Source organism: Rhagoletis pomonella, unplaced genomic scaffold, assembly GCF_013731165.1.
Source record: "Rhagoletis pomonella isolate Grant_MI unplaced genomic scaffold, Rhpom_1.0 Rhpom_scaffold_00006, whole genome shotgun sequence".
Classification (NCBI taxonomy): Eukaryota; Metazoa; Arthropoda; class Insecta; order Diptera; family Tephritidae; genus Rhagoletis; species Rhagoletis pomonella.
In genome coordinates, this window is record NW_023458560.1 from 6059480 (window position 1) to 6078645 (window position 19166).

Here is a 19166-nt window from a genome sequence, read left to right on the forward strand (position 1 = left end):
AGTTTAAAAGGACTTAGGCGTAAATAAAATAGCGCAGTGCCGTTTTTCGAAATCAGCTGTTCTTTTTTAGAAAGTGTCCAATAAAGCTACACAGAATACAGCAGTGGCTGCGGCAGTACAACTTAGCTTAGCCCAAATTTTAAATTCACTGCCTTTGCAGAAAACTTCGCGTGTTGGACTTACATATGTATGTATGTATATGTATTTGAAACGGAGTCAACTTCTGTTTGATCACTGTAGCCCAAAATACAACAACAATAATGTTGAACAGTATAATGAAATCCCAAATAAAGCATTCACTGAAAATGGGCCTGGGTTGAAGCCCGGTTTAATCTAATATCGAACAAGTAAAAAAGTCTAAGTTTTTAAATATTGTTTTTTCACCTTTCAGAAAACTACCGCTACATGGTAAGCAGGGGTAGCTTTACCCCTAGTTCAAACATCTTCTATAGAACGTTTGGTTAGATATAATGAGATAAACTTATATAGTTATACTAGCAGACCCGGCAAACTTCGTCCCGCCCAAAATAAATTTTTTTATTGAAACATTTGGTCCAACGTTTTCGCGCGCAATTTACGTTCACGTTCAAAGCGTTATACCGGGAAGAAGTCCTTGCGGCGCGATAGTGAATCGTTCTTGAATCTGTATAGTATAGTTGGTGGCAATTCCTAAACTGGTGAGTATCATTGGTCCACATTCTGTTTAGTCAAGGACCGCAATGGTTCTGATGCTTGATTTAACGGGAGTAAAGTCACTTTGATCCCTGGTGCCTCCGAATCGACGATTTTTAGCTATAACTCGGCTCTAGCGCCACTAAAAATTATCATTAAAATCGTTTAGGGGGAGTTAAGCCACCAGAATAAGTCTTTTACATACTGACACTCTTCGGCGTTTTTTCCCATACAAAAAACTATCACGCATTCGTTATACGGAGAAAATGCGCAACATCATCAGCGAAAAAAATTCCCTGAAATAAACGGTAACTTATAGCCATTTAAAATTTGCACTTTATGATACTGAAATTGGGTGAACTACAAAACTGCATACTCAATTTGGTGCCATTTGATGCAAAATGAACTAAAAAAAAATAGACGGTCCCTGGTCCACTTCCCGGAAAAAGGATCCTATATGCTAACATAGGCAAAAAGCTACCTACGTACTAAATTTTAAGCAAATCGGACCATAAATACGATTTTTTCGAATAGATCGGTCCCTGGTCCACCGGAGGGTTGTCCCAAAATTTTCTTTCGTAAAAACCTTCTCCAGGCAATTACGAACAACTTAAAAAAAATTAGCGAAATCGGCCCAACCGTTCGCAATTGATAAATTACTATACATTTTTCACACCATTTTTATATATATAGATGTGGGGGGTGTCACGCCCATTTTCCGAAATTCCATAATACCATAATAATGTTAATTATTTAATATCAATTTTGAGAAAATAAGCGTCCTTAAATTTCGAAATCCCGAAGTTTCATGCCTTTCTGAAATTTACCGTTATATGAAAAGTGGGCGTAATTTTAGTCCGATTTCAATAATTTTCAACGTTTTGCTTTTATGTGGCAAGCACAATAACCGTAATGAGTTTGGTGCAAATTGATGGAACGGTTACATATTTGGTCATAAGTGGGCGGTGCCACGCCCATTTTCCATAATTTAATCATAAGCGTATTTTTTGGTAAGGAATTATTGCAAACATCAATTTTGAATAAATTAGCTTTAATATTTACTGATTTATCGAAGATTTCGTATTTCGGTCAAATACCGTTTTATGGGAGGTGGGCGTAATGACCCCCCGATTTCAAAGATTTTCACACATTTCTTAGTTGGACTCGTACTGAGTTTTATAAGGATTGGTCAAGGGGCTACTCAGATACAGCATTTAATCATAAGCCCCATTTTTCAAAAATTGCATAACAGTGTTATTTTGTACCCAAATTATACTTCACATACTAATTTCCAACGATTTGGCGTAATATTTACTGCAATATCGCTGTTTTTGCATTTTTCGAAAATACCGTTGTATGGGAAGTAGGCGTGGGTTCAGACCGATTTCGCCCATTTTCTATACCTACCTTGGATAAAGGACAACCCACGTACCTAATTTCGGTGAGATATCTCAATTTTTTCTCGAGTTATCGTGTTCACGGACAGACGGACAGACAGACATGGCTTAATCAACTTCTCTTTTCATTCTGATCATTTACGTATACATTTGTCTATATCTATCTCCATTCGTTTTGGCTGTTACAAACAACCGTTATGCGAACAAAGTTATTATACCCCTATGCACAAGTGCGCTCGGGTATAAAAACAAAAAAACAAGTAAAGAAGTATAAGTTCGGGCGAAACCGAACTTTATACATATACCCGGCGCAGGTATCAAATATCGTCGTTTCAACTTTCTCTAAACTACATTTGCATGATAAGCAGGGGGACTTAGACTTAATGAAATAATTGAACCAAGTTTGGTATATATCTATAAGAACGGGTAATTTACCGCAAATTATCAAGTAGTTAGTTTGGGTCTAGCTGTTTTGCTTAATTGGTTTCAGAAGTTGTTCTTCTAACTTCCACAGAAGCTGGCAGAGCACGCGATATTTTTTTAAATATGTCTGCGACAAAGTTTTTAGTCCCACGGATAATTTACGGCAAATTTTCAAATAGTTAGTTCGGGTCTAGCTGGTTTCCTTAGTTGGTTTTCAGAAGTTGTCCTGTTAACTTCCACGGAAGTTGGCAGAGCACGCGATATTTTTTAGAATACTAGTATCGCCTAGTTGTCAAAATTCTACATCTTTTTTCATACACTTTTGAGTTTTACCTGTCACCAATACTAACTCCTCTATGCGAATTTCTATTTTGAAGTCCACCAGCATAATTTATAGCGAATATAAAGGAAAACTTAAAATCGAATTATGAACGTTAACACCGGATTGATTAATGCTAATTATACCAAGTCTCCTCCAAATTTCTTTAGTAGATTTTGAAATTGGACCGACAAAGGAACCTCGATTTTCATTTATAAAGAATATGCATGTATGTATAGATGAGATGTTCATCACTGATTAATATGTCAAACATATTTCAATTCAGAGTGTAAATAAGTGTTTCGATTATATTTGTCTGAGGGCCTCTTGGAGGTTAAAAACTAAATTGCCCACATCTACATAAACTCTTTCTTTTTTTCATCAGAATCGCTAATACGGTTGCCAGACGTACTGATTTTATCAGTACAGTACTGATTTTTGAACTCTCGTACTGATTTTTTTCATTTCTTCAATCAGTACGCAAATGTCCTGATTTTTCAAAATTTGTACGGATTTGTACTAAATTTTCAATTCTGAGCATACAGATTTGTAATAGGGGTGTTCCCACCGTACGTGGTACTCGGTAACTCAGTGTTCGGTAATTTTTCCCCATGTATTTTGTTGTTTGTGTAACTTTATTTTACACAAACAAAATACTACAGAATTTTTTAAGGGTTTTACACAACGTTGGAACTTCGTTAAGCTGTACTATAAATAGTAAAGTAAGAAGAAAATAATTTAATTATAGTTAACATGTTTCAGATAATGTTTGATATGCCCAAGAAATTAATACAACGAAAAGAGCAATTATTTTATGAGCATATCGTCGAGTCATTACGTACCAATTGCGATAATTTGATGGACTATAATTTATTTCAAAACAGGGCTGACGAGTGTTGGTAGTTATCAGTTTAATACCAAATTTGAATAATTGAACGACTTTTGCCTACGACTTACAATTATTTTTTCTGACACTGTAAAAGAGTTTTGCATACAAGACATATAGTTAGATACTCCTTTTAGGGAATTCTTATAGCCCAGTTCTGCATACTTTGCACTGCTACACTATTTTTACGTAAAAATCAAAACCCAACAGACTTCTACATGTGTAGTGCTAAGCGTTGCGTAACAGATTCCTTATGTGGCAACTTCATGCAACGCCAAGTATGCATAACTGAGCTATTAGCCTGTCAAAGTTTTTGCGATGTCTAAAGAAGTAATTTAAGCCATGAAGAAATGTATAGATGAAGTCTTAAAATAGTGGTATGTTTCCACAGTTTGAAATATGTGTAATATATGGGTTTTTTTAACAACTCAAACGAAGCAACCTGAGGGGATCCTAAGTATGTATAAAGATTGCTTCCTGGCGCAAAGAGTAGTGATGTGCTGAAATATCGGTACCCAATACTTAAAAAAGATTTCGGTATTCAATACTTCCTTTTCGGTACCCGATACCGATTTTTTACATTAAACCTTCGCCCTTATATGCATTTTAAGTTTAGAAAAAACTTTTTTTTACTAATTTGTATGATATCGGCTAAAGCACTTTGACGAATGAAGAAGCCTTTCAGGGGGAGATTATGTAACCAGTTAGCGACAAGTTTCGGATCAATATGGGAAAATTTCTTATCATACGTCAAAAAAACTGCTACCGATTCGAAAATTGTCGCTAACTGGATACAGAATCTGCCCCCAGGCCTACAAGAATGATATCGTCCGATTCAGCTGGATAAAAAATGCTTCAAACTAGTAAGAGTTTCTCTGCATTATGGCCTCGAACCGACATATATGTATACATATGTCATTTGAATCAGTATTAAAAGCTCTATTGGTTCGTACATTCTAAACTCCAAAATTTTAAAATGAAATGAAAAAAATTCTTTGGCTATTTATTTATTTTTTACACATCATTTATATACCAAAATATTGTTAAAAACAAGAATTCTGGCCTTTTAAAGTATTTTCTGTTACTTACATTCATAATTATGCTTTGAATACAAGTGTACTGAAAAGTACTGATTTTTATACCCGAGCGCACTTGTGCACAAGGGTATTATAACTTTGTTCACATAACGGTTGTTTGTAACAGGCAAAACGAATTAAGATAGATATAGACAAATGTATACATAAATGATCAGGATGAAAAGAGAAATCAATTGAGCGGTGACTGTCTGTCCGTCCGTCCGTCTGTCCGTCCGTCTGTGCACACGATAACTCGAGTAAAAATTAATATATCTTAACGAAACTTGGTACGTGTACTTCTTTCGGGCGTAGGGCGGATGGTATTGAAAATGGGCAGAATCGGACAATAACCACGCCCACCTCCCATATAACGGTAATTTTTAGAAATACAAAAACTGCGATATTTTAGTAATTACTGAAGATTATTCACTCAAAATTGATATTTACAATACTTTTAAGAGGAAAAATAAGAATATTATAAATTTTTGAAAAATGGGCGTAGCCACGCCCACTTATGGTTACATGTGTATATCTTGGCAACCGCTGCCCCGATTTCTTCCAAACTTGGCACGGTTATTGGTCTTGGTACAGGATACCAAATGGCCGAAAATTGTTAAAATCGGACAATAACCACGCCCACATCCCATGTAACGGTAATTTGGAGAAATACGATATCTTTGATAAATCAGTAAATATTAAAGCTAATTTATTCAAAATTAATGCTTGCAACAATTCTTTACCAAGAAATACGTTTAGGATAAAATTTTGAAAAATGGGCGTGGCACCGCCCACTTATGATCACATATATGTATCTCGGTAACCGTTCTAAACATACATATATTTAATACTAGCTTATACCCGCGGGTTTCACCCCGCGCTTTTATACAAATATGAAAAATAATTTAATGATGTTAAATTTTATTTCTGTGCCCATTTCGTTATAGCTCGTTATTTTTTAAGCGAGTTAAGGTATTTAGGCCATTTAAAACTATGAAATTATAAAATCTCGTCTGCGCGCTAGGCATACGAAAGATATCAATCCCTCTAAGTTTACCTTGAAATGGTTCCAGGTATACGACGCGTAAACATGTAACCTTCTTGGAGGTGCCACGGCGGGTTCTAATATTTCCAACTCAAATTCAGTAACCTGGCCTTGATAAAATACCACTTCTCATTACTGTAGCAAATGCCTCAAGAGAGCTTTAGATTATAAGGCCGAACCCGGCTCTCCCTTTTCCATTAAAAGAAATTTTTGCTATCAGTACGGCACTTATAAAATAAATCTCCATAACAAATTTAAAATACTTCCAAATATTTTCTATCCTTCCAGAGATATGTACTAAGAAATTTTTAGTATGGATGGGAGGCGACATGTCTCCTTTTTTAATAAATCACATTTTTTCCATGAGCAATTCAAACATTTTGTATACACAACTCCATACCAAGTTCCAGTATTCTTCCACAAACACTTCCAGGGATATGTGGCAAGAAAAAGTCAATTTGCACAGAAAGTGCCACGCCCCTTTTTCTTATGACCCTAATCTTCTTTCATGAATTTAGAATTGATTTTACATACCCCAGTACCAAGTCCAGTACTCTACCATGAACACCTCTAGAGATATGCAGTATAAAAGTAAATTTGTACGGGAGGTTCCATGCCCCCTTTTCGAATAACGCAAATTTTTCTCCATGAGTATGGAATTAATTTTGTATACACATCTCGGTGCCAAATTCCCGTCCTCTGAATAAACACCTCCAGAGATATGCAGCATAGAAAAATCAATTTGCATGGGAGTTGTCACATCACCTTTTCCAATAACTCTCATTTTTCGCCATGAGTATGGTATTAGTTTCACATACATACATACATACATATGTATTTCCATACCAACCTTGAGTACTTTACCCCAAACATTTGAAGGGATATGCAATATGAAACTTTCAGTCAGTATTGGAGGTGCTACGCCTCTTTTCCAAAAACGTCCATTTTTCTCCGTGAATATGAACATGATTTCACACAGTGTTGGAAAACTGTTAATCTGATTAACGATTAAAATGTTAATCGCGTTTGACGATTAAAGTTAATTAGTCGTTATCAACTGTACGATTAATGATAACATTTTTTGAATCGTTAATCGCTGGCTGCGATTACGTTTAATTAATTTAAAACATTAATCGTTAATCCAATTAAAAATAAAATCTGATTAATTTGTCTAGTTTGTCCGAGTTTGAAACCAAACACCAGTTATAGTAATTATTTTGTGTTTTACGCTTATAAAAAGCACATAATATAAAAAAATTATAATTATTGTTATTAGTAATACATAAACTGGGAACTTTTACAAACCTAGTTTGTAAAACGTTTGTTGGTATATATCTTAATGAAAATGCACACGAAATTGCTTAGATGGATGAGGAAACCCGACTTAGCCATACCGGATTAACTTGCTTTGTGTGCACAGGGAAATTCCAGCATAACTTAATTAATCACCAAACCTACTTGATCAAATTAAGAGTTAATGATTAAAAATTAATTTTTTAATCGCGGTCACGATTAACTGTTCAGTCAGGTTAAAATTAATCATAATTAACTGTAATCAGATTGAATTTAATCGAATTAACTAACTGATTAAAACATCAATCGATTAATGCCATCATTGATTTCACATAGATATCACTATACCAAGTTTCAGTTCTCTCCCACAAATACTTCCAGAGATATGTATGTAATATGAAAATTCTAATTTGTATGGGAGGGGCCTTGAGTTATCGGACTTACTTTCAGTCTAAGACCATCCTTCCGAAATCCGTAATAAGTGTACTAAATTTCGTTCTGATCGGAAAACCGGTTAAGGAAGTAGCCTGTTTTTCAATCCAGGTCATAAACCATCTTTGAGCAAAATTTCATTTTCAAACAGGTGGCAATTCTTAAAAAAGTAGCCTATTTTCCAGTCTAGGTCATAAGCTATCTGTGTGCAAACTTTCATGCAAATCAGTTCTGTCATTTACGCGTATTAATTTAATTAAACTTTCATAATACGTGATAGCTCTTAAAATAGTAGCCTATTTTCCAACATAGGTCATAAGCTATCTCTGTGCGAAATGTCATGCAAATCTGTTCACACATTTCCGCGTATTAATTTAATTAAAAATTTTTTAACAGGTGGCAACTCTTCCAAAAAATTTGCCTATTTTCCACTGTAGGTCATAAGCTATCTGCTTGCAAAATTTCATGCAAATCCGTTCAGACTTTTCCGCGTATTAATCTAATTAAACTTTTTTAGTAGGTGGTAACTCTTAAAAAAAGTAGCCTATTTTTCAACCTAGCTATCTGTGTGAAAACTTCCATGCAAATCAGTTCACTCATTTCCGCGTATTAATTAAATTAAACATTTATAACAGGTGGCAACTCTTAAAAAAAGTAGCCTACTTTCTAACCTAGGTCATAATCTATCTGTGTGCAAAATTTCATGCAAATCCGTTTAGTCGTTTCCGCGTATTAATTTAATTAAACTTTTTAACAGGTGGCAACTCTTCCAAAAAATTTGCCTATTTTCTACTTTAGGTCATAAGCTATCTGTGTGCAAATTTTTATGCAAATCCCTTTAGTCGTTTCCGCGTATTAATTTAATTAAACTTTTTAAATAGGTGGCAACTATTCCAAAAAATTAGCCTATTTTCTACAGTAGGTTATAAGCTATTTGCTTGCAAAATTTCATGCAAATCCATTCAGTCGTTTCCGCGTATTAATTTAATGAAACTTTTTTAACAGGTGGCAACTCTTAAAAAAATATCCTATTAACCAATCTGGCCCATAAGCTATCTGCGTACAAAATTTAATGCAAATCCGTTCAGTCGTTTCCGCGTGATGATTTCCCAAACATCCAAACATACAAACTTTCACATTTATAATATTAGTAAGATTTGCGCCGGGTATTTAATGTTCGGCTCCGCCCGAACTTAGACTTTCTTACTTGTTATAGCATGTAAAAGTCTAAAGTACTGATTTCGTGCAAAAAAATCTGTCAACCCTAATCGTTAACAGTTGAGAAAGTATCTTGAAGGTTTACAACAACGGCGGTTTCACACGGGTTTTTATCAAGACTGGTCCAAAGCCCAATATTTTGTCATCAGACGACTGGGCTACCAAGTTACACCAAATTTTATGTTACTAATATGTTTTCTAAAAGTGAAAAAAATCTGATCATAGATATGATTTTTAAGGATAGCTCTCAATCCCTACGCCAAATATCGGAAGACAAACACACTGATCCTTTTAAAACTTTTGCACAAAACAACAATCATTCAATGCGATTTTAAAATCATTGAGAAATGGTGAATGATTCTTGCGGTTTTATATGTGTATAAATGTAGGTGTATAAAATTCCATTACCTTATAATAAGTGATTCCAGAGATAACCTATATAAGAATTTCAGTTTGTATGGGCGGTGCCACGCCCCCTTTCCCATTATCTATCACTTTTCGCCGTAAGTACGATATTGACACATATGTTTCTGTGTCAAATGTCAGGACGTTATCATAGGCGTTTCCAGAGATAAGCGATAAGAGAATTTCAGTTTGTATGGGCGGTGCCAGGTCCCCTTTCCCGTTATCTACCACTTTTCGCCATAAGTACGTGATTGATATCTTAAATAGCTGTGTCAAATTTCAGGACGCTGGCATAAGCGGTTCCGGAGTTGAGCGATATGAGAATTTCAGTTTATATGGGCGATGTTACGCCAATTAACTTTTAAAAGATTCAAGATGATAATTTAAATTGTTTTCCATAGCCAAATGTATTCAGTTTTATTCTCTTCAATTTGTTTTTTAAAACCAAAATTACAATTTCATTTCATTGAAAATATTTTTACATGTTGCAAACGTATTTGGTTAAAGTATAAAATAATTAAATTATGTAGTGTAAAATTAACAAGTAACATACATATATGTATATAAACATACATAACTTCCTCCCTTCTTAAAATTCGAGCCCCTTCGAATTCAATTAAATAAGTCCATAAATTCAAACATATTACAATACATTACTAATTTACGCATATTATTAACAATAAATTACTAACTTATAACTAAACATTTTTTTAATATCAATTTAAAGTGTTTTGTTAAATTATAATTATTGAATATATTTTAAAGGTATTTTAACCAAAGCAAAATATATTTTACTTGCTTTATTTTTGTTATATTTTAAAAAACGTTTGGCAATTTTTTGTCTATGAGCTTTTGGATTTTTAATATATGAATTTATATTAAATAAGTCCGGTATATTTTCCCTCTTTACATTAGTTCCTTCTATCGCCTTCTTCTTCTTTTGTCCCATAATGTTGCTAATTTTTTGATAATCCGTTTTGTTAACAAAATCAATTGGTTTTAGTTTAATTGTACTATGTATAGTATTATTATAATGCCCTACAGCCCTAATAACTGTTTCCTTAATATCCTGACTATCATCTAGGTTTTTTAATATTCTTATATGTATGTTCTAGCAAAGTTGAATGAAGCCTTTCGACATCCGAATTACCAGTATGAGAATTTGGTGTAGTAAAATGCATTTCAATATTTTTTTCTCTACAAAACATTTTTATTATGACATTATTAAATTGATTATCCATTATAAAAAGTTTAGGAGCTCCTAACATTGCTTTTCTTTCTTCTAATTTTACCTTTATGGTACACATATTTCTATCTGAAACCTTATGAATTGAAACTAATTTTGTAAATCTATCTATTGTGGTTAAAAAATTTGTTTTTAAAATTTGAAAAATATCAACATGTACAATTTCGTTAGGACCATTAGGGGTAATCGTAAAGTTAAACATTTTCTTAAACGGATTACGATCATATTTATTTTCAATGCAAATGCGACAGCTATTTATATATTTATTTATATATTTTTTTAAATTTGGATAAAAGTACTTTAATTTAGTTTCCTCAAAACTTTCAGAAATTCCTCTATGATTTCCTTCAATGTGTGTTCGTTCTATTATATCAAAAAGGTCTTCCTTATTTCTAACATCAATCGCCAATTTAATATATTGTGAACTTAAAATTTTAATCATCAGAAAATAATCTACCAAATTTTTCTTTTAGAATAACATACTCATTAGAACCTAATTCAGAATATATTCCTACTGTTCCTTTTACTAAATACCGCCCTAACAATTCATTTAAACTAGAGTGCCAGTCACTGTCGAAATTCGACAGTTTTTCTAGTGTTTAGAAGCCCTGGGGAGGTTTTCTTACTTAACACGTAGCAAAACTTGTACAGTACAAATTAGCTTACTGGAAAATCTTCTGTTTTGGAACTAAAACGTAACTAAAACTTTTTTTTTATCTTAGAAAGGTCTTTGGAATTCGACAGGACTTGGAATTGACTCGATACATTCCAGTTTATCGATAAATTTCAATGATTTGATACATATCGATAGTTCGATGAATTTGAAAACACTAAAATCCGAACTCAACAAAATTCGTTAACTCGACCAATTTCAATAACTGTGAAATTCTAGGGCTCGATAAATTTCTATATATCAAAAATGTAAATTCTTTGGATACCTTTATAAATTTTTGCTTTTGACAGCTCCACATTTTTCGAAAGCATCGAAAAATTTTGATAACTCGTTACACTCTATTAACACGATAAAATTCGATAAGCAGTGATAAATCCATAAGCTTATATAACCTTGAAATTTCGATACATCGCTATATTTTGAAAATTCCATAAATTTCGATTCGATGAATCAACCAATTTCAGTAGATCAATAATTATCGATAACTCTGTAAGTTGAAAGAGCTCCATGCATTACAAAAACTCGATAAATTTCGTTGAGTCTATAAAAAGTGATAATGCAATAAATATCGATAACTTGATACATTTCTTTAACTGGACAATTTTCGTTAATCGCACACGTTTTTATAGCTCGATAACTATCCGTAATTTCGCACAACTAAGTTTATGTGTCTATAAATTTCGACAACTCAATAAACATTGATCAGTTTGAATAATTCGATACGCTGCGACAACTTAATAAGCATAAAGCAAGGATAAATTTCGATAATTATAAACTTCGATCATTCGATAAATTTCAGTAACCTTTATGGCTGATTTTATTTCGATTCCTATCGGAAAATTTCAACTCTGTTACCCTAATTCTTATGTATTTCTCATTGTCTCCATTTTGGCCTTTATCTTCACTTTTGCCTTTTTTTGTCTTCATCGTCTTGTTTCTTCATCTTCATATTTATCTTATTTCACAGTTTAATTTAAAATACGAAGTAAAACAAAATGCGAAACAGCTTAAATTGAACATTTTGCAAAAAGAACCATACACAAATATGGAAATTTTTAAACGATGATTTTCAACCAATTTCGAAACTATAAAAACTCTCCTCATCTACCGAAAATTACCTTTCCAACGGTGTTTTTGGTTTTGAAATCGGTAACTTTACCTTGGTCTTCATCTTTGTTTTTATTTTTCACATCTTTGCTTATATCCTTTTCTTTTTCTATTCACGTAGATGAGATAAGGTGCGATTACGTGATAAGATGAGACGTGATTATATTTGATGTGATAGGATGTCATGTCATATGTTGTCATATCCTCTGATGTCATGTCATATGATGTCATACCATATGATGTCATATCATGTGATGCCACGTCATGTAATGCCATGTCATGTCATATGATACCATAGCATGTATGTCATGTCAAGTGATGTCATGCCATATAATGGGATGTCATATCATATGATGTCATGTCACGTGATATCGTGTGAGGTGATATCATATAATGTGATGTAATATCATGTGATGTCTCACCATATCATGTGATGTGATGTCATGTAATGTGATCACATTCCATGTTCCGATTATTATATCGATAACCCTGTTGATAACTGTGTCGATAAAAATACCGATAACAATATCCATAAACATATAGAAAAATAAAACGATTGCAAAATCGATTAATTCATCGGTAAATATAACAATCATCAGTATCGATTATTGTACATGTCGATAACAACATAAATTACTAAATCAATAAAAAAATCAAATATTTAATGGATTATTATACCGATAACAATATCCATTATTGTATCGATAACAATATCGATTATTATATTGATTATTCTATCGATTACAATAGCGGTTATTAATCAATAACAGTATCGATAACAATATCAATTATTTTGTCGATAGAAATATCGATTATTATATCGAGTTTTATATCTATAACAATATCGATCTTCATCCTCATCCTTTTCTTCATATTTATCTTTATTTTTGCATATTCGTCTTCACCTTTAACTTAAAGTGTTTAAATTTACTTTGATCTTCGTTTTTGCCTGTACCTCTATTTAGGTATCTTTGTTTTTGTTTTTATTCTCAAACCGCTAAACCGTGCATTATTCCCCTTGAATTTGACAATTTACTCCCAAGCAACCAACTGCCGCTAAAGAAGTTTCACTTCATAAATTCAAGAAATGGTCTTACCCTTTCAGTTACTCTAATTCTTATGTATCTGTCATTGTCTCCATTTTCGTATTTATCTTCACTTTTGCCTTCTATTTTTTTGACTGGATCGTTATCATTTATTTCTTCATCTTCATATTTATCTTTATTTCAAAGCTTAATTTCAAATGTGTAGTGAAACAACAGGCGAAACATGTCAAATTGGACATGTTGCAGCAACATCTTTACATAATTCGAAAATGTTTAAACGACGCCTTTGACCGTAATTTTCCACCAATTGTGAAACCATATAAACTCTGCTGATCTACGGAAAAATGCCTTTCCAACGGTGTTCTTGGTTTTGAAATCGGTTCGGTAGAATCGCCAAACGAACGGAGACAAAATTTATGTTAGCGTATTAATATATAGATATTGATTTTTAGCAATGTCATTTGATCTACATGAACTATTTTGTATTTTCCAAAAAGTTTTTCATATTCTTTTAATTTTCATTTAACAATTCGTATCTGCCTTAAATATTTATTTGCAACAGAATCTGATAAAAGAAACCGTTCGTTTGAAGAGTCCTCTTCTGAGTGTACTATTTCTAACGAACTTTTCCAACTTGATTCGATTTTGAGTATCTCCAGAGATAAATTGTTGTGGAATCCGACTCAAAAAATCTGCCACCTTATTCTCTTTCCCCTTTAGCATACATAACACGCCCTCTTTTCCTAAATCTACAACTTTTCGCCGTAAGTACGGTATTGACAACATATGTATGTTGCTGTGTCCAATTCCAAGACGTTAAATGGTTCCACAGATAAGCGATATGAGAATTTCAGTTTGTATGGGAAGTCCCACGCCCACTTTCCCAGTACCTACCATTTTTCACCGTAAGTAGGGTATTTACATTATATGCATCTGTGCTAAGTTTCAGTTCCCGAGGGTAATTGGTTTTAGAGATATAGTGGTTTTTACGTTTTAGTCTATATGTCAGATGCCACGCCCCCTATGTATCGGGATTAACATTTCTGGATTAGAGGAAGTTATATCCTTTAAATCGGTGTATGTTTCATTGAAATCGAGCGAACGGTGCCTTCAAAAAAGGGATTGCAAAATTTTCTTGTGGCGTATTTATATATAGATGTCCGCGGCAAAATTATTCTTTTCACGGATAATTAACGGCAAATTATCCGGTCGGAATTTTTACTTTGGGATAAAGTTGTCTTGCCAACTTCAAAGAGGTATGAGACGGATGATTATTTCGACGATTTTGGTGACTGCATGTTCTGGCTTTCTGGGTTTAACTTTTCAGCTAATTATGAGACATTTGAGAAAATATTAAGGAAGTGATATTCTACACTTATTTTTATGAGAACCAAATCGTGTCTCACAAAGCTGCACAATTTTTTCCCGTAAGAAGCCAGATAAAAATATGTTCCGCTTTGTTCTTGAAACTTGAAAACAGGATTTGTTTTCTTTGATAATATTTGGTAATTTCGTGGTAAGTGCAATTTTAGCCAATTTTGAAATCTGTTCAATTCAATTTATGAGATAAGTGTGGCGCATCGCAAAATTTGTGGCTTCTTTTCGTATTTCTTTGATGGCTCCACGGTCACCCAACATAACAGTTCATCCCTAAGTATCTATCGCAAGGCATTTCTTAACCTCTTAGCCGTACGCCTGTACCCTGGTGGAACTAGGAGCTTCATAAGTTGACATCCTTCATGCTAAAATGTCTGGAAAGTTTGGTAGAGTTGCGCATTCGCAGGGAGGCGCTCTCATCCCATCCTCTGTCTTTGCATCAATCTGGTTGCCAGAATTAGCAATGCCGTAAATAGGAAAGAATTCGCCTTGGTTACTTTCTGTGCTGGTAAATTGTATTCATTCAATCCTGGCGCAGTGGGTCATCAGGATTCATCAGGTAGAAGGAGGTCAATATGTCACTTGTGGAGTTAGCGAGGCTTGCTCTCAGGGTGGTGTGCTTTCCCCTTTGCTCTGGTGCCTAGTAGTTGTTTCTCTTCTTGTCACTCTTAATGACTCTGATATCTACGCTCAAGCCTATACGGACGAAGTTACCTGTCTAGTAACGGGCTCATCTCTGCTGGCTGTTTACGGGAAAGCGCAGACAATACTGAATATGATTGACCGGTAACCCCGTCAAAATTAGAATTAATATTTTCTCGAGTCGAGAACTATGTCCCATTTTTGTTGAGATCGATATGATTCTCGATAGTTTTTTGAGTCTGTAGAGTACTAAGTACTAAGTAATAAAATAATGCTTTATAAGCTAAGGATCTATTTTCACTCGGTTATCACAGAGTCGTTCTCTAACGTTTGAGATTGGAGAATGTGGCTAGTTCTCCAAACATTATCTAATCGACAACTAACCTCAATGCCGGGTTATTTATATTTATGTCAATTTGCGGTGTTTCTCTAATGGTTCTCGAATCGAATTCTAATGTAGTTCTGTAAGTTCGTCATCGACTGGAGAACGATTAGAGGATTACCCTAGTTATGTAATGTAGAAATCTAAATTTCTCTAACGTTAGAGACTGTGTTTATTGGGTATTTCCACTTGACAGCGTGAAATTTTTTTTTATGCAAAATAATCTGAGTTCTACACTTTAGAAAAGCTTGGATATAAATTTAAATTCAAACTTTATTCACCTTTTAGTCAAACCTTGAGAAAAATACTGGAGAAAATTTTGTTTATCCACTCGAGAATCAAAAATGCCTCAAAGATTGGTAAAAAGTTGGAATAATATTGGCTTTGTGCATATTGCGAACATTTTCTACATACATATGAGCGATTCTCACAAACTTCGAATTTTTTGAGAAATTTATTTATTTTTTTTGTAAATCGGGCACTTGTCTGACATTTTTAGTATAGGTTCCTTCAGCTGCTAGAATACAAAATTCAACGTGGTGCAGTGTTTTAAAGCAACGCACAATACGTTTTTAACGTTTTTTTTTTGGGAGTGGAAAGTGGGCGTATTTTTAATCTGATTTCGAAAATTTTCAAAATATAGCTGTTTTATGCCAAGGTCAATAACTGCACTGAGTTTGGTAAAAATTGATAAATCAGTTACCGAGATACCGAGTGAACCAAATAAAATTTGGGACGCGACATTTTAGTAAGTTTTGCTCATTTTTCTTTACTTTATTTAACACTTATTATTTTTTTATGAAAGTATAGCTGATTACTTAACAAACACTACATAAATCTAAATTTCAGACTTTGTGCAAGAATTATGAAAACTCTGCAAAGTTTGACAAACATTTATAACTTCTTCATCAGCGTCTTTAGATAGAATTTTGGATTCGGTTTTGTAGCCAATCAAATTTTAGTAAAGCAAAGTGCAAATTTTAAGTATCTTGGATTTACCGTTGATTTTTGGCATTTATTTTTATGTTGACGGTGCTCCGAATTCCTTTCATATATAAAATTGTCGAACATAAGTTGCCAAAAATTAACGGTAACTCCTAGCATCTACAGCCCAAGATCTTTCATTTGACACCTCATTTTCGAAAATCGAACGATCGTTGCAGTTTTGATGGCATGGACAAAAAATGCCTCTGGGTGCTGTATATATGTACATATCTATATATTGAGGCGTATTCTGGTTTTCGTACGAATCGAAAATTTGAAGTTTTTCTATAGGAAATGATAAGAAAATTTCGAGATTTTCGATTCGTACGAAAACAAGAATACGCCCTATTGTTTTTGTTTTTTTGTAATTTTTATTTGAATGGGTTAGATTTAAAAGGATCTAGGTAGATCTGACAATATTGACATTGTTACCTTTTCGAAAACGAAATAAAGTCAAAAAAATTTGGAAATAAAGTCATTGACGCTATTTCCTCATTCAAATGGAAACGGCGTCAACAATGCTTAAAGTATGTCGATTCATAGAAAAAAATGTTGTTCTTACAATAAACATTGCCCCGTAAGTGTGGTTTTTTAATAGATGAAAATGGTTATTGCCAAATTCTCAGTGTGGTGCTATTAATCCACACACAATCATGAACTACCACCAATTGATTTTATTAAAAAATTTAAAATTACGAATATAGTCAAAACACGAAAAACCAATCGCAAAACGCAGCTGGAATACGATAAATATTTGAAGGAAGAGTGTAGAAATGATCCAGAACTTGCAAAATATGTTTCGTTTCCACAAAAATAAAGCGAACACTATTAAATTGAAGAAACAGCCCATGTCCAAAAAATCCGGAGGAAATAATTCTATGTTTTAAATTAGCATACTTTGAAGGAATTCGGAATGCCTAAGGTGGAAAAGAAACCAACCTTTCAATAAGGAAACAATTATAGAAAAGGAATTTTCTTACTGTATTCATGTCTCCGGCAACAATTTGTGACATCATTTAAAAGCAGCTAAGGAGAACGACGACACTATTTATTAGATGGCATATTCAAGCCAATGTGCCAAAATGTGGGTATAAACAATTATTGATTATTTAATATCAGAACTGAGATCATATAAGTTAATTGATTGGTTTTTACACACGTTTGAAACACAAATTATATGCTTTTTTACTGCAGACGAGTTGTTGCCAAAACACAGCAGAAATCTTCAAATAACTTACAAATATAAAAATGTGAAATATCGAGGACTTAAATTCATTAATACGCTCTATCTGCAATTTGCACAACAACTAATTTGTGATTTTAGAAACCATCTGGGACTTATTACCTGTCATCAGAATCTCATCTTTGTGAAAAGTGTGCAGATAGAGGGTATTAGGCGGCGTAGCGTGACGTGGTGTGGCGCGCGGACGTGGGCCGCTGCGAAGCTAAGCAAATTTAATGTTTGAAAGAGCAATAATGTCAATGGATTTTATTTCGCTTTTGAAAAGGTAATAATGTCAATTGACTTTATTTCGCACCAGTTGCACTGACATTCGGTAAGTGTCTTATATTTAAAGTCGTTTCCTCGTACTAAATTTTTGACTTACCTGCAAGACATTTTTAAATTACTGTCTGTCAAACGCGCGACCGAGTAGAAAAATGATCTACTCTAGCGTTGCGAAGTGCTACCACTGGGCATACAATATTTGCAAAAAACTTGCGATCAAACAGTTGAGGTCACATTGCGAGTTGCTCCATATATTTACATGCATTTCTACTCATCTGTGAAGCGCGCGACCGACCGAACACTCAATTGCGACTCTGCTATATGTCTTTACTTTTTATAAAAAAAAAATCATCTTAAGTATCTGTAAAATTTAAGAGAACTATACGTGCAAGAAGTTTGCTTTAAATTAACATTTTAAAAATATTTCGCAAGTAATATTTGTTATTATTAATGTAATTTATTTTATATTATTTCTTTGCAGTGTTCGTTGATGCTAACAGCGGGAAAATGACTGTGATACAAGATATCAAGCCAACAGAAGCTTGTGGAGCCGGCATAAATTGCTGCTCTACTGTTGCCAGTTCGGAAACCTCAATCGATAGGTCATCGGTTTGTGTGAAGCCGAATTGCACGAGTAATGTACTACACAAACAAAATAACTACGAAAATTGGGAAACGAATTTCGATCAGTGCAAAGAGATTGATATTGAATTCGAAAATGTGAAATATACAGTGCGAAAGTTTAATTTTCCTGAGAGAAAATTTGGTGAGTAATATTGTAAATACATACATACATACATATGAATATATGTACCTACACATCTAGTCGCTTATCAGCTTATTACAACTGGTTATAAACAACGAAATTCCAGAAAGAGATATCGTTCTTCTTTTGGTGCAAAGTACGAAGTAATATGTGAAATTTATATGCATATATACCTACTTATATATACGGCTCATTCCATCTCAAATCACCCAGGCCGGGGGAAAGTGAATTTAAGTTTGCGATAAAACTCACAGGGATTGTTCCTTGAACAAT

At 33.6% G+C, this 19166-nt stretch overlaps 1 protein-coding gene across 4 annotated transcripts in view; it reads left to right on the forward strand.

Moving 5' to 3' along the window:
- Positions 1–19166, forward strand: part of LOC118740338 (ATP-binding cassette sub-family G member 4) — a 559608-nt gene that overhangs the window by 61957 nt on the left and 478485 nt on the right. For 3 of the 4 annotated variants that reach the window (XM_036471832.1, XM_036471830.1, XM_036471831.1), the window contains one exon: positions 18609–18893. The exons of the other annotated variant lie outside the window; for it this stretch is intronic. In XM_036471832.1, coding sequence (XP_036327725.1) covers positions 18635–18893 — 259 coding nt within the window. In that variant the 5' untranslated portion in view covers positions 18609–18634. The remainder of the gene's footprint in view (positions 1–18608; positions 18894–19166) is intronic. 4 annotated transcript variants of the gene reach the window in all.